The sequence below is a fragment of the Oreochromis aureus genome, linkage group 9 (assembly GCF_013358895.1).
Source record: "Oreochromis aureus strain Israel breed Guangdong linkage group 9, ZZ_aureus, whole genome shotgun sequence".
Lineage (NCBI taxonomy): Eukaryota > Metazoa > Chordata > Actinopteri > Cichliformes > Cichlidae > Oreochromis > Oreochromis aureus.
The window spans coordinates 13,724,256-13,740,726 of NC_052950.1; the positions used below are offsets into that span (position 1 = coordinate 13,724,256).

The 16,471-nt window shown below is 42.6% G+C and overlaps 1 protein-coding gene across 2 annotated transcripts; it reads left to right on the top strand.

Annotated features, from left to right (window-relative positions):
* Positions 1–505: 505 nt before the first annotated feature.
* zc2hc1a (zinc finger, C2HC-type containing 1A) lies at positions 506–13,969 on the top strand. Of its 2 annotated transcripts, XM_031750104.2 has the most exons (10): positions 507–614; positions 1,090–1,163; positions 3,319–3,435; positions 3,936–3,962; positions 4,980–5,121; positions 6,058–6,200; positions 10,706–10,811; positions 10,938–11,013; positions 11,429–11,527; positions 12,406–13,969. In XM_031750104.2, the coding sequence occupies exons 1-10, from the start codon at positions 599–601 to the stop codon at positions 12,539–12,541; spliced, it is 936 nt and encodes a 311-aa protein (XP_031605964.1). In that variant the 5' UTR covers positions 507–598; the 3' UTR covers positions 12,542–13,969. The 2 variants fall into 2 exon arrangements, with proteins under 2 accessions (XP_031605965.1, XP_031605964.1); XM_031750105.2 differs by lacking the exon at positions 3,936–3,962 and having other exon boundaries at positions 506–614.
* The last annotated feature ends 2,502 nt before the right edge of the window (positions 13,970–16,471 follow it).

A 16,471-nucleotide genomic window follows, 5' to 3' on the forward strand; every position in this document is an offset into this window, starting at 1 on the left:
CCCAGTAACAGCAACATTTGCGAGTTTCCAGCGAAAACTGAGCTACGCAAACTCCAAAAAAAATTTTATGGTTAGGAGTAGTACTGGGAAACATGACAGAGGTTCCCTCCCACGCTCCACCTGCTGTCCAAAATAAACAGTGCATACTTAACACTCCATCAGAAACAGTGCAGTAACAACCAATGAAATACTCGCATGTTAGCTCACCGAGCGGCATCGGACAACCCAGTTGCTATCGGTAGCCAAAGATCAGTAGTGTCAAGATAATTACCTGCCATTGGGAATTGGAACAGGATAATAACGTCCCAGAAAAGACTAACTAGTGTCGACATAAGTCACAGAGAAACAAACAAAACATAAAAAATGACAAACCAAAAATGTAGATCTGCACAGGACATCAGTAATTCACAATACACTGCAGAATCAATTTATATGGAAATTAAAGTAATTTTCCTTACAGGATAAAAGGGTAAAACTAAAACCTTTCTCCCGTTTTAGCAAAGCCGGAAATGAAGAGGGGTTTTCATCTTGTATTTTCCGTCTACGTCTGGCCGTTTTCTAACAACAGCAGCAGGACCAGACAAGGGATAACCTAAGGATGGAAGAATTTGAAGGTATGCGATATTGCTGTTCGTGTGTTTACTTCAGCCTTTTGTGGCAAATTTGGGATTTTAGCATTTCGGTTTTATCTGCCAAGTGGACGCGTTGGGGTTCGCGGCTGCTTTAGATGAACAGTTTTGCATAGCGACCTCCTTTTTGTTTGGGTTTTAGCCCAAGTAATGCTAGGTAACGTCAGGGCCAAAGAAGAAGCTAGCTGCTCCTCCTCTCTGAATGGGTGTGATTCCTAGCTAGAGGAGCTATCCAGCTAACCAGCAAACTCCTAACAAATAACACCATCTAAACGAACAACAAAACATTGTTGCCTTTACTGTGGCAGAGGAACACAATTTATGACAGCGAAGTGTTTACCTTGTATCAAATGTTAACTAGGTCATTATTTTTCTTCCTATGTTTGTTTAGTCCCGTTGTGGTCCATGTTTGCTCCTTAAACCTTCACCACAATCAGAATTTATTCTGTTATTCTTGCAGATGGCGAAGCTTCTCTGGTTGACGATCGGGTTCAGTGTAATACCTGTAAAAGATGTTTCTTCCCCAAAGTCCTGGTAAAAAAAACCCCAAACCACCTCTTGCACATTTCTGACATTTCTTAATACAAAAAAACAAAACAATGTGTAACACTGTTCTAAGAGTACAATATTTTAATCGCAGACACTTTAAGTGTGTGTGTGTGTGTGTGTGTGTGTGTGTGTGTGTGTGTGTTGATCACGCACTGTGATTAACCCGCCTGGCTGACAGTATTTACCACATTAATTCTCAGCTGACAGGGTATCAGCTGTTTGTTCAATAATAATGTGTCCCTGGCTATGATCCAGATAGCTAGCAGGGTCGTGTGAAGAGCTCTGTAGGGGAGTAGAAGGTTTTATCAAAGCAGAAATGCTTTTTGTTTGAACAAATTTGTGATATTCAAGACTCTGATTTAAAAATTTCACTAAGAAACTTCTCTAGCAGTACTGTTTTCCCATAAAATGGAGTTGGAAATATTGGTCATTAATTAATTATTTAATTAATTTCATAGTGGGCCATTTTTTGTATATAGATGAATTGTAGCACAGGTGTCAACTGGACTGTATCATGTGAAGCATTTTCTTTCACTTCATCATCTAAATCAGTGAATGGAGATTGTTTAGAAAGGATGGCTTCACAGCATGTTCAGCAATACAGTACTCTCAGCACTGTCTGCAGCACATGCAGGTAGGGGTGGTGTCATAGCGCTATATAAATGCAATCCATTATTATTATTATCATTATTATTATTAATATAGGCGAAAAGACTGTGGTGTTGAGTCATGGTTATGGATGACAGATAGACTCATCTGTATTTCGGAAACTGCTGATCTACTGGGATTTTCTCATATAACCATCTCTTGGGCTTACAGAGAATCGACAGGAAAAAAAAGAATATATTCATGGAGCGGCAGTTATCTGGGTCAAAATGCCTTGTTGATGTCAGATATCAAAGGGGAAAGGCCCAGCTGCTTCAAGCAGATAGGAAGGCATCAGTAACTAAAATAGCTGCTTGTTACAACAAAGGCACACAGAAGAGCATCTCTGAATGCTCTTCTGTGTTCAGAACACAAGCACATTCAGATGTGGGCTGCGGCAGCAGAAGACCACACCAGGTGCCACACTTATCAGCTGAGAACAGGGAACTAAGACTACAATTTGTAAAAAAGTGTTGTCTGGTTTTACGAGTTTTTGATGCACCATTTGGATGGGAGGCTCATAATTTGATGTAAACAGCATGAAAGCATGGCTCAGTCCTGCATTGTATCAGCAGTTCAGGTTGCTGGTAATGGTGTGGAGGATAGCATAGTTTTGATACAGCCGTCTACCTGAGTGTTGTTCCTGACCTTTATTAACACAGTGTACCCATCTACTGATAACATGACATGTTCTGATGTTCTGATTATAACATGGCATGAAGCTGAGATTATCTCAAAACTGGCTTCTTATAAGTCACAGTGAGTTCGGTGTACTCAGATGACCTCCACAGCCACCAGATCTCAACATCTTTGGGATGTTTTAGAATAGGAGATTTACATTGTGGATATGACAATGACTGACAAATCTGCAGCATCTGTGTTACGCTATCATGTCAGTGTGCACCCAAATCTCATGCAACAAGAATTAAGGCAGCTAAGAAGGAAAGAGGGGGTTCATCCTGGTACTAATGTGTACCTAACAGAGTCGCTAATGAGTTTATATATTTTACTCCCCAAAAATCCTCTATTCCTTTGTTTATTATGTTGAAATGACTAAAACTTAATACAGAGTTAATACATTGAAGCTATAAAGATTTTGGTGTTTAATTTGAAGAGTATTTTCAGGTAAACAACCAAATATGTGCTCCCATGCAAGCACTCAGCCTCATTAGTAGATAATGGCTGCATTAAAGAATGGTGTATTATTCTAGGTATGTATAGCAATATATGCTTGGTTCTCCATCAGGAAGACATTAGTGTGCTAGAGAGTTGGCTACAGCTTTGAGGAGGTTACTGGTGTTGTTGATCTTACTCATATAAATTTGAGCTTGAAATGCTTGAAAGAAGGTTTCCTCCTCTTTCAAGAAATTCATTTAGGAAAATGTCGTTGAAAACTTAAATTATAGTAAAAGACAGATCTTAAGTGATGCCAGTGGTGTTAAAAACAAATAAAAATGTTTTGTCATGTTTTGTGCACATTGTCCTCCTCCAACAGGAGAAGCACGCAAAAATCTGCCAAAAATCAGCAACTAAAAAGAGGAAGGTTTTTGACTCCAGCAGACAAAGAGCTGAGGGAACAGACATCCCCGTACTGAAACCCATCAAACCAAAGGTAAGCCTTCAGCAGAGCGATGGAAATCCACATAAATTGTCAGCAGTGATTGAAAAAAAAATTGCCTAAAGTCAGAAAACTAGCTGGATTTCACACTGTTAAAACACTGTTGTTCATTTTTTTAGGTAATCTATTCATTCATAAATACGCCCAGCTTTTATTATTAAAAAATGACCTGGTTTTAATCTGAGGTTATTTATTCAGTCTTGTATCCAATAATACAACACCTAAAGGAAACAATGCTGTCCATATTCCTTAATTATGCGAAAACTTCATATTACACTGCAAACAAGTTGTCCAGATAAACCTTGTATAATCCGGATCACATGAAGGCTTTCCAGGGAGGACCCAGAAAAGAATCAGCCTTTGAAATATACACGGCATTATGACACTTAGGGTGTTGAGTGGCTCCTATGAATTTTCAGTTCCATGCAGCACATTCAGTGTTTTATGTCAACAGTTTATTTTTACAATGTAAACCACTTTCAATTGTATTTCAGTCACAAAGTTCATCTGCTACTGAAAGAGTAAGTTGCTTTTATCTTTTTTTTTTTTTGTTCAATTGTCCCTCCTTTCCATAGATATAATTTTTAGCGGCACAGATAATCTGTTGAAGCCCGGGAGGCTTTCCCTCACTGTTTTTCTGGCTACACAAATACTTTGTTTGCCTTGAAGTATTGGCTTGAATAGTCTGTGGGTGTGTCAAGTCATGTTGGTGATATTAATTTTAAAAATCCTTTCATACCTCTTGTCTTTAACTGACATCCTTCTGCATCCAGTGTTCTTTTCTCTTTCATTTAACGTGACAGCCTTAATGCTATATCTTCTAGTTCAGCTGCTGCGGTCGCTTTGAACCTTCAGATTACTCTTTAACAACTAAAAACTGTATTTGTGTCATTTATTTCTTCTCTGTGAGAAACTGTCTCATGAGTATCTGCGGTCAGTGAAGTAATCTTGCCCAGTCTGTTGCCTGGCTGTTGTTCAGATGGTCTTGGCTTCAACTAACTGCTGCGTACTCACTCTGTGCTCCCACTGGAATTTTCAGCTTTGTGATATGAACAGGACAAACGTCTAGTTATGCAACAAATTCTGTTTTGTTTAGTTTTTCTTTGGCAGCGGTTTAGGATTTTTGGCTAAAATGTAGTTTTAGCTCTCTCGAAGTCACCTGTGTTTGTCAGACAAACGTGTCTGAATGCTTTAACTACACAGGAGAAGTAGAAAGTCACAGAGGCTGTCGTGTTGCCTCAGATCCACTTTACACAACTGAACTCACTGAACTATTTCTGTCGCTAATCATCAACTTTAGATAAGACTTGTACTTTTGTTATGGAAACATAGTTGTTGGGGTTTTTTTAGGGTTAAGAGTGGGAAGCGCGGGTTTAGATAAGCGTGTGTAATCTTTACATATTCGCTGTGAAACCTGTTGAGTTAAAACATTCGGTAAGAGAGTAGTTTAATCGTATTTTCTTAATATTAGATTATCAAACTATAGCAGCAAACAGCTGTAACAGAGAATCTCTTTTCTCATGTTGTTGTCATGTTAGGCAGAACCCCCGAAGAAGCCGTCAAATTGGCGCAAGAAACACGAGGACTTCATCGCCACCATCCGGGCTGCAAAGTCCCTCGGTCAGGTCATAAAAGATGGAGGACCATTGCCCCCACCTCCTCCTCCTACTTATGACCCAGGTAACATCTAGTTTTATAGAGTGCTACTAAGTATGAATTAAACTAGAAGCAAATTGGAAAAACTATAAAAAAGATTTTGTATTTTAATAAAAGAAAGTCTCATACACTGCTCGAAAAAATGAACACTTTTTAATCAATTTCCGCTGCTTTGTGTTAATGAATCATCAGGTGCACTAGACGGGCAATGATGAGACAGCCCCCAAAACGGGTGGCGACCACTAACATTTTTGAACACTGTGGAGGGGCTCTCCCATTGTCCAGATCTGGGACGGGATCCCTCAGGATACCAGCTGTCATTTCATTAGGAGCATTCCCCAACATTGTATGCAAGCACATGGTGACCATAGAAACTACTGAGTACCATGTTGAGTTGCTGCAATGAAATTTTGGCAAAATGGACTTTACATTGCAGACACAGTTATTACTAAATGCTGAAATGGTTATAGCTAATTGTAGAGGCCGACTGACATCTCGGTATCTGCATTTATAACAGCGTGTAAATAAAAATTTTAAATGTGAAGGCAATACAGAAACACCCTTCAACGACTGAAGTGTTGATGAGTGTTGAGGATATATGGTTTGTCCACCAGAGGGCACGCTGCAACTTCACTGTTGGAATACCATGGGCAGAGTACAAATGAGTAATCCACAACTTGTTGCGACTATCAAACAATATTACTTTTAAAGTATACTGTCATTGTAGTAAGGACTCATAAATAACAACATTTATGTAGAAAAAGGAAAGAAATAATTTTAAATGACTAAATATCAACATGGTTACTGCTCTTATAAATCCTTTACAAGTCGAGCTAATTGTGGTGACAGTTGCAAATGAAAAGGTTAAGTCACCACTTCCTCAGATAGCAGTATTTCTGTATACAGGATTCAATTACAAAAGCTACATGTATATTTTCCCACTACCTTATCTCTCTTTAGACTATATCCAGTGTCCTTACTGTCAGCGGAGGTTCAGCGAGAATGCAGCTGACAGACACATCAAATTCTGCCAGGAGCAGGCCGCCCGAATGCCCAACAAAAGCAAGTCAGGAGATGCCAAAAAGCCTCCAGGTCGCACACAGGTACACGCACGCACGGATAGGAGAGGGGACTGCATTTGAAATTAAACATAGACATAGCATTTTAACTGGGAGAAACATTTCATCACTCATTCAAGTGACTTCTTCAGTCTTTTGGGATTTCCTTACCTGGATGATTGAGCATGGATCCATCCATCCATCCATCCTCATCCGCTTTATCCGAGATCGGGTCGCGGGGGCAGCAGCCTAAGCAGAGAAGCCCAGACCTCCCTCTCCCCAGCCACCTCCTCCAACTCATCCGGGGGAACACCAAGGCGTTCCCAGGCCAGCCGAGAGATGTAATCTCTCCAGCACGTCCTGGGTCTGCCCCGGGGCCTCCTCCCGGTGGGACATGCCCGGAACACCTCACCCAGGAGGCGCCCAGGGGGCATCCTTGTCAGATGGTAAATGGTAAATGGCCTGTATTTATATAGCGCTTTCTAGTCCCTAAGGACCCCAAAGCGCTTTACATATCCAGACATCCACCCATTCACACACACATTCACACACTGGTGATGGCAAGCTACATAGTAGCCACAGCCACCCTGGGGCGCACTGACAGAGGCGAGGCTGCCGAACACTGGCGCCACCGGGCCCTCTGACCACCACCAGTAGGCAACGGGTGAAGTGTCTTGCCCAAGGACACAACGACCGAGACTGTCCAAGCTGGGGCTCGAACCGGCGACCTTCCGATTACAAGGCGAACTCCCAACTCTTGAGCCACGAACCACCTCAACTGGCTCCTTTCAATGTGGAGGAGCAGTGGCTCTACTCTGAGCCCCTCCCGGATAGCCGAACCTCTCACCCTATCTCTAAGGGAGAGGCCAGCCACCCTTCGGAGGAAGCTCATTTCTGTCGCTTGTATCCGCGATCTCGTTCTTTCGGTCACTACCCACAGCTCGTGGCCATAGGTGAGGGTCGGGACGTAGATCGACCGGTAAATTGAGAGCTTCGCTTTTACACTCAGCTCCCTCTTCACCACGACGGACCGGTGCAGCGTCCGCATCACTGCAGCCGCAGCACCAATCCGCCTGTCGATCTCCGGCTCCTTCTCCCATCACTCGCGAACAAGACCCCGAGATACTTAAACTCCTCCACTTGGGGCAGGAACTCATCCCGACCCGGAGTGGGCACTCCACCCTTTTCCGGCTGAGAACCATGGCCTCAGATTTGGAGGTGCTGATCCTCATTCCCGCTGCTTCACACTCGGCTGCGAACCGTTCCAGTGCGAGCTGGAGGCCCTCACCCGATGAAGCCAACAGAACCACATCATCCGCAAAAAGCAGAGATGAGATTCTGAGGCCACCAAGTGAAAGCCCTCCGCCACTTGGCTGCGCCTAGAAATCCTGTCCATAAAATTATGAACAGAATCGGTGATAAAGGGGCGGCCCTGGCGGAGCCCATCACCCACCGGAAACGAGTCCGACTTATTGCCGGCAATGCGAACCAAACTCTTACAACGGTTGTATAGGGATCGAATGGCCCGTAGCAATGGGCCAGACACCCCATACTCCCGCAACACCTCCCACAGGACACCCGAGGGACACGGTCGAATGCCTTCTCCAAGTCCACAAAACACATGTAGACTGGTTGGGCAAACTCCCATGCACCCTCAAGTATCCTTGAGAGGATAAAGAGCTGGTCCAGTGTTCCGCGACCAGGGCGAAAACCGCATTGTTCCTCCTGTATCCGAGGTTCGACTAACGGACGAACTCTCCTTTCCAGCACCCTGGCATAGACTTTCCCAGGAGGCTGAGGAGTGTGATCCCCTGTAGTTGGAACACACCCTCCGGTCTCCCTTCTTAAAGATGGGGACCACCACCCGGTCTGCCAGTCCAGGGTACTGCCCCTGATCTCCACGCAACATTGTAGAGGCGTGTCAACCAGGACAGCCCTACAACGTCCAGAGCCTTCAGGAACTCGGGCGGACCTCATCAACACCAGGGGCTCTGCCACCGAGGAGTTGTTTAACTGCCTCAGTGACCTCGACCCCAGAAATTGGCGGGTCATTCCCTCATCCCCAGACTCTGCTTCCTCCTCGGAAGACGTGTCAGTGGGATTAAGGAGGTCCTCAGTATTCCTTCCACCGTCTGACAATTTTTCTCAGTCGGCGTCAGCAGCGCACCGCCAGCACTATACACAGTGCAGGTAGAGCACCGCTTTCCCCTCCTGAGACGCCTGACGGTTTGCCAGAATCTCTTCGAGGCAGTCCGAAAGTCTTTTTCCATGGCCTCTCGAACTCCTCCCACACCCGAAGTTTTTGCTTCAGCCACTGCCCGAGCCGCATTCCGCTTGGCCTGTCGATACCTGTCAGCTGCCTCTGGAGTCCCACAGGCTAACCAAGCCCGATAGGACTCCTTCTTCAGCCTGGTGGCTCCTTCACCTCTGGTGTCCACCATTTGGTTGGGGATTCCCACCACGGCAGGCACCACCACCCTTGCGGCCGCAGCTCAATGCAGCAGCCCGGCAATGGAGACGCTGAACATGGTCCATTCGGACTCAATGTCCCCAGTCTCCCTCGGAATGTTGTTGAAGCTCTGCCGGAGGTGTGCGTTGAAGATCTCGCGGACTGGGGCCTCTGCTAGACGTTCCCAGCACACCCTCACTACGCTGCTTTAGGTGCACCGGTCTGTCCAGCGTCCTCCCCGCCACCTGATCCAACTCACCACCAGGTGGTGATCAGTTGACAGCTCAGCCCCTCTCTTTACCCGAGTGTCCAGAACATATGGTCGCAGGTCTGGTGATACGATTACAAAATCGATCATCGACCTGCGGCCCTAGAGCATCCTGGTGCCACGTGCACTTATGGACACTCTTATGTTCGAACAAGGTGTTCGTTATGGCCAAACTGTGATTTGCACAGAAGTCCAATAACAAAACACCACTCGGGTTCAGATCAGGGAGGCCGTTCCTCCCAGTCACGCCCCTCCAGGTCTCGCTGTCGTTACCCACGTGAGCATTGAAGTCTCCCAGCAGGACAACAGAGTCTCCAGGTGGGGCACCTTCCAGCACCCCCCCCCAGGGACTCTAAGAAGGCTGGGTACTCTGAACTGCCACTCGGCGCATAAGCGCAGATGACAGTCAGGACCCGTTCCCCGACCCTGAGGCGCAGGGAACAAACCCTCTCATCCACCGGGAAAAACCCCAACGTACCGGCAGCAAGCCGGGGGGATATCAGAATACCCACCCCAGCCCGCCGATGGATCTAAACAGAAAATAGTTTGTTGTTAGTTTTTTAAACATAAAATGTTAAAAAAAATACTGATGATTGACATGCATGTGGCAAGAAGTTTTGCTTATAAATCATTGTCTTTTATGACCATGGTGGGACTCCACTCTGCAGCAGATGTAGAATTACAAGTTACTTAGCAACAGCTATGGTGCATGGCTGGGGAGTTAATTTGGTAGCCAATAAAAACAGCAGGGTTTAGGCTCTGATTCCCCATTGTAATAAAAAGACTTCAGTCGTTAATCATTATGTCACTAAGACTCCCTGCTGTGTCGTGTTTTTAGATTTGTTATGTGTTGCAGTTCTTTTTCTCCCCATTTTATAGCTTTGAGATTTTCTTCCAGACCGCAGTTTTAGAGCCAAGCATTGACACAATGTGCATTATTAACAAACACTACAACCACAAGCCGTTCTGATAATGTGGTCGTATAGTGATATGATATGATATGATATATATTAGGGCTGTTCGATATAACGATATATATCGGATGACGATATAAAAACGTCTATCGTTTCATTTTATGCTATCGTTTGTTTCGTGGTGTCGCAAAATAAACTGTTTACGGCAGTATTTTTTCACTGTTTTGATGGTCATTGTAGCGGCTATATTAATTTCTTAAAGTTCTCTCTTTCTCTTATATTTAATATAACCACACTACGGATGGACAAGCGCCTGTTTTTATGCGTTGTGGTTAGCAACAACGACGCCGTTAACACCATCGCGTGTCCGCTTGTTTATGTTCCACATAAACCTTTCACAATAAAGCTCAAGATCCCGTTGAGACTTTTCAAAATAAACTGAATCACGTGAAAAAGCAGATTATTTACGGATGAGAAGCAAAAAAAGCCGCCAGGTGCTAAAAAATAAACCTTAGACTCAAACGTTAGAACAGGCTTTTCCCCGCAGCACGCCGTGTAATAAATACTCACAAAGAAAACGGCGGCCGGTACAACTTATGTCTAAAAATGTATGGTTTCATGCATCTGTTAAAACACTGGACTCCAGCTACATGACGCGCAGCTGGAAACACTTCCCGCAAGTCGAGCTGCCCGAGATTCACAGAATTTACAGAAAATGTTAAATTTTTGTGATTTATATCGTTATCGGATGATAGAATTCTTATATCGGGAAATGAGATCTTGGTCATATCGCACAGCCCTAATATATATGTTTTTTGTATATCTTTAGTATAACTATGTTAATGACTTTTCAGCCATGATATCCATTGCTGATCTTTTGTACCAAGTAGCTACTTTGTTGCCTTTTCTCTGTCTTCAGTACAAGCCTCCTGCTGCTGCAAAGAAGGCCAACACTCCCGCTGTGTCAACCATCCCTTCAGCTTCCTCTCGTTTACCCCAAAGATCAGGGCTCGGACAGCCCACTGGTACGTCACACAGTGCTATACTCCCCCCCCCCCCCCAATATTGTGAATTTGTGTCTGACTTCATTGCATCAACCAAAACTAATATGCGCATTGTCCTCATTTGTGTCACCTTCTCTCTCACTTAAGGAATCCCATCTAGTAAGGCCTCCTCAGCAGGTTCAGTGAGGAATAATCCCTCCGGGCTCACAAGCCCACCGTCAGGGTTAGTACACATACGCAGATGTGTTTTAAATACTGTGGGCAAGTCCAGACAGGTTTTTATTTACTGATGTCAAGTGGGTACTGTTTTTTTTACCTTTTATTGTGCATTCAGCCGTGTCTATTCAAATATCTGTTGGAACTGTCAATCTTTGTACATGTTTTTACAGCCCAGATTATTTTTGATTGAAGTCTCATTTCGAACAATGTGAGTCAAAACAAAATGTAACGTCAGGGCTGAGAATACAGCAAGGCTGCCAAAAAAACAACAGTTTCATTTCGCTTTCTCACTTTTTATTCTTGGTATCCAAGACATTATGTCTACGCGGTGTCTCGACAGAGAGCATTTATTTCAATGAAAAACTTTGGAAACATCCTTGTCCCGGTTTTCTCTTGTTTTTCTCGGATATCTCTGTCAGTGTGGGAAGTAAGACCCGAATAGCAAGCTCTGGCTATGGAACTGTGAGGAACGCTCAGACTGGACTCAACAAGAAGAAAGTAGACTCCTACATATCTAGGTGAATAAACTTCTTAAGTCATAACCTCCACAGAAAGAGTGGAGAAAATGAATTGGTGACCTCTCCTGACCTCTGGTGGCTTGGTGAAGTATTACATATACTATGTCTTGATGCATTCTCAATCATCCAGGTAAGTAAATCTCCAAAAGTTGAATCTGTTCATCTGGACGTAGCGTTTTGTGGGAGAAACGTTTCGTCACTCATCCAAATGACTTCTTCAGTCTCAGCTGACTGCAGGTTTCCCCAAATCTTATAAACAGTACATTTGCATAATGACTGAACCCAGCCCACTGAAGGAACAATGGGCTGTGAGGTCAGTTCCTTAATCGTAATTATGCAAATTCCCATGCAAATTGCAGATTTGGGGAAACCTGCAGTCAGCTGAGACTGAAGAAGTCACTTGGATGAGTGACGAAATGTTTCTCCCACAAAACGCTACGTCCAGATGAACAGATTCAACTTTTGGAGTATTACATATACTATCTTTAATTTGACTAAGAATGCGCAAATTTCAATTTTAGCTGGAATAAGATTTAATTTTATTTTAAGAAAGTTTTTTAAAAAAAATTAGGGATGAGTCTTACCTGCACATTCATTTAAACCAAAGAAACTTGCATGCACAGTTATAGCAACCTTGCCACCCATACGTCTCCAGCTTCTAGTTGCTTTGGTTATCGTTATTGCTTTGGAGCAAAACAACTTCCCATTTAATCAAACTGAGGTGAAATATGGGATAATACAGCTTACTTGGCATCAGCTTAAGTGGCATTGACATAAAGACATGTAAAATCAAAATAGAGCTTTGCCCCGACATTTCACTTGTCACAACTTTGTCTGCACATATTCTAAACTTGCTGCTGTCTTTTCTGTTTTCTCAGGAATGATATAGATGGCGGGAACGATGTTGGGAACGGCGGAATGAAGAGCAAGTTTTGTCACGCTTGTGGGACAAAGTACCCTGTTGAATCTGCCAAATTCTGCTGCGAATGTGGGGTCAGGAGGATGTGTATTTGATAGCAGTCAGAAGAAAAAGAAAGCAGGGTTAGGTTTTAGGTAATAAGAATTGAGGGAAAGGTGAAAAAATAATTAAATCCATCTTTATTTTCCCACACTGATCTTATGTCCCGGCAGTAAAGATGGCGTGTGCAGTCACACTGAATATTATCCAAATTCTGAACAGTACGGCCCACATTTCATTGCATAACTTACAATAAGGAGTGCACTTAGCTACTGTGTTTTGTGTTGACTAGTGGCCGGTTGATCTCTGTGCCGAACAGATTTGGTACACAGATTAATCGGTTTAAATCACGATGTGGCTTTTACAAGCACATCCCATAAGTAGCTTCTCTTTCACTGCTTCATTTGTGCACAGCATTGCTGCTGTTTCCATGAACTTATAAAATGAGCATTACTGCCGTGAAACTACAGGTCATAGAGGGTTTAAGAATTTGTGAGAAATAAATATTTCCAGCAAAGGAGAGGTGGTTGGTCAGTGGAAGGATATTCGCTAGCATTTAAATATTATGCATCTTTAGAAGGGAGTAGAGGAAAGATGACTTAAAAGTGGGTTTGAAAAAAAGAAAGGAAACATGTTGGGTGGCTGATAAGAGGTGAGATCAACTGCCCTGCATCATTATCCCTTTTCAGCCCTTGATTTGAAGTGCATCCCTCAATCCCACCTGTTTCCACATTGATGTGCAATAATAACGACTACTGAAGAAAGCAGTGTGATTTTTCTAAAGAAACTAGCTTCAAATTTTTTATCTTATCACCTTGTTTTCTTTGGAACCAATCCAAAAAAAGGTTGAGTTGTTACAGGTCAGTGCTCCCTTTAAGGTCACTTAAAAGGAAAAATGTCTCACATTACACCCAAATGTAGCATTTACTCATTCCCTTTATTCCCACTAGGTTTATACATTTATTTATTTTCTTATTTCTTTTCATTTTTACTGACTGAACAGTGATTGTATGGTTTTTGTTTGTTCTTTTATGCTCTACAGAGTGAAAATAGGTTTCATTTGGATTTGTCTGAAACCTAAACACTGTGTTGAAATTGCTTTTTTTTCTCAACAGTGTTTCTACTGAGTCAGTGTTCAGTGCATCTAGATATTTAGAATCAAAGATACGGTGACACTAAAGACATTTTGCTTTCGACCTTTGCTTGATGACCCCCACATAGGTCATTTTACGGTGGGACTTGGAAGAGTGGGGGAAAACCTCTCCTTGAGGTGCACGATTACCTTAAGTTGTTTAACACCAATTATCTATCTAAGTTGGGCATTTATTCCCGGAAACAAACTATATTCACGTTACGTGTCAAGAAAGGTTTAAGCCTAATGGAGGGCTGCGTTTTCCTGTACTGATAACGTCAGCTGTTAGACTGGGTATGATTGTGCACTTAATGCCATGTATATCCACCATCAATAAACTTCTTTGAAGACAGCTGTGATTGTGAGTCTGACTAATAAGTAACACACACCTTATCTTTGTTTGGGATATAAATATATTTTTTGGATAGTATGCCATGTTATATACAGTGTTAGTCATTAGCTTAAATATACAATTTAAAGACAGAAGTTAGCTACATAATAACAAGTAATGTATGCTACATGACAGGAAACATAAATAGCTGCTGTGCTGAAAATAGCTGCAAAATGTAGCAAAGGTTGCATGCTTATATTTTCTATAATTGTGTAAAAAGGGGAAAAAAGTTAATTTTTAGGTAGATATCATTAATCAGAGCACCAACTGATTGTGACACTAAAAGCTTGTACTGTAGCTATATCCCAGGATAGGAAAAGAAAAGGTCTGTGACCTGAGCTTAAATAACTGTGGCAAAGCATGCTTTTAATATATAAATCATTCTCAATGAGTAATCAACACCGTGTCATCTCGCACCGTACCTTGACACACAGCCTAAAACAACTCCCCGGACAGGAAAATTTAAAAAAAAAATTGAGGAGCTTTAGATAACCAAGATAACATAGATGTGCCAGGGCTAGTTATTCCAATCCAAAGTGAAAGCAAAACTGTATCTGAGCACCTTAATATTTCCTAGTCATGCTTCAGCAGCATCTACGAAGTGCAAGTTAATGTCATAGCGAGTGGTTGGAAAAACAAAGTTCAGTTTAAGCACCTTTTAAGTTAATCATATAAACTTTTTATAGCTTTTTAAACACAACTCCAGCTATTAAACTGCTTTGTCGTGAAAATAAAACAAAACATGCACCTTAAACTGTATGTAGTCCACACGATGCTGCATGAAAGGCTGTATATGCAGTTGGTCCTTAGTGTGTGGGAGGTCAGGATATAAGGAAGACTTAGGAATTTCATTTCCGCTTGGCTGAATATTTTGCTTCTGTGTGGCTTGGAAACTTATCTGAAGAGTCAGTAGTCATACAACACCCGAAACAGCTGCTACAGAAATATACTGGTACTTGACAGGAAAGCTTAAATGAAGTGGAAGCTCCTCCTCGCATAATCCACTGAAGCACTGCATACTGCACAGGAACTGACAGCGCATGCAAGTTTTGAGCTTCATGCTGTGATTGAGTTTGGATTCAGGTATCCATTTATAGAGAGTTTAGCATCTGGTAGCATTCAGTCATGGCGGAAAGAATTGCCTTGGCTTTGCACAGTTTCTTAGTCTCCTTTCTGTTTTTCGTCCCCTCGTTCCTCCTTCGTCTTGTTGCTCCCCTCCTCCTCTTTGAACTCTCAGTGGGCATTTTGATCTAGTCAGTAAAACACAGACACAGGCTAATTATTGTTGAGTCAAGTGGATAAAGGTAAGGAATTAGCATTACAATGATAAATTATGAAGGCATTCCTAGCAAATATGTACTGTCACAGCAACGTAGCCTGCACATTATTGATGATGATTAATCCCTTATTGTGGACTGAAACACAGCAACTTAACTCTTTGCACAGAAAACTGAAGCGTAGATTACAATCACCATACAATGCCACAGTATGGATGTGAGGTTTGCTCAAAGCACATCAGTCACAACATTACGAACACCTACATAGGTCTCCCTCACTTCTAAGGCAGCTCTCACACGAAGATGATTTCACAAGACCTTTGAAGATGTTTCATAGTATCAGACATCAAGATGATAACATCAGATCCTTATAGTCCTGAAATGTCAGGCTCACTCATTTGGAAAACCTTGCAGCACGTCCCAACGATTCTTGAAGGGATTTGGAGCCCAAGTCAACATCTCGAAGATTTACTGTGGTATTCCTGTATTATTGTTGCCATGGAGGAGTGTGTGTACCATGTTAAACTGTTTAAATAAGTATTAAGTAACACCCGCTTAAATGCCAGGACCCAATCTTTCCAAGTTTTGTAAGGTATGTAACCACTGCATGCTGGGAACACTCCACAAGAGCTGCTGTGTGTGTGTGCCTGTTTCCCTGCTTCTGCATCATGAAGAACTGAGTGAAAAGTGGCTGATCTTTGCACAATGCAAATCTGTTTAAAACAAATCAAATGAAATAAAGGCTTGAAATCAAATATGTCACAATGTGAGCCAGTATGTTTAAGCATGAGCTTGTCTGGTCAGACTTGGTGCACTGTGCGAGCCCGCGGTTTGCTCTGCTGTGTGACTCAGACTTCAGCAATGAGTCTGAATCATATAATCTGATTCTGATCCAACTCTTAAAATGAAATTTGGGTGAACAGGACGGTGCGTCACTGATCTAGAACTACTTGGGCTGTTTTTTCCCATGATAGTTTGTGTAATAAAACTTCTATAGCATTCTTTGAATTATCGCTCTCAGTAAGGCGAGGAGAGATTACCACAAGCATAACTAATGAGAGACCAACCTGCAGTTCCTGCCTCTTTCGAGTCTCTCCTACTGCTATACGCTGTTACCAGGTAAACTAGTTTAAGAAACAAACAGTCTCCTGTTTGAATTAACTCTTAAAGCTGGGCAGCTTCGTCA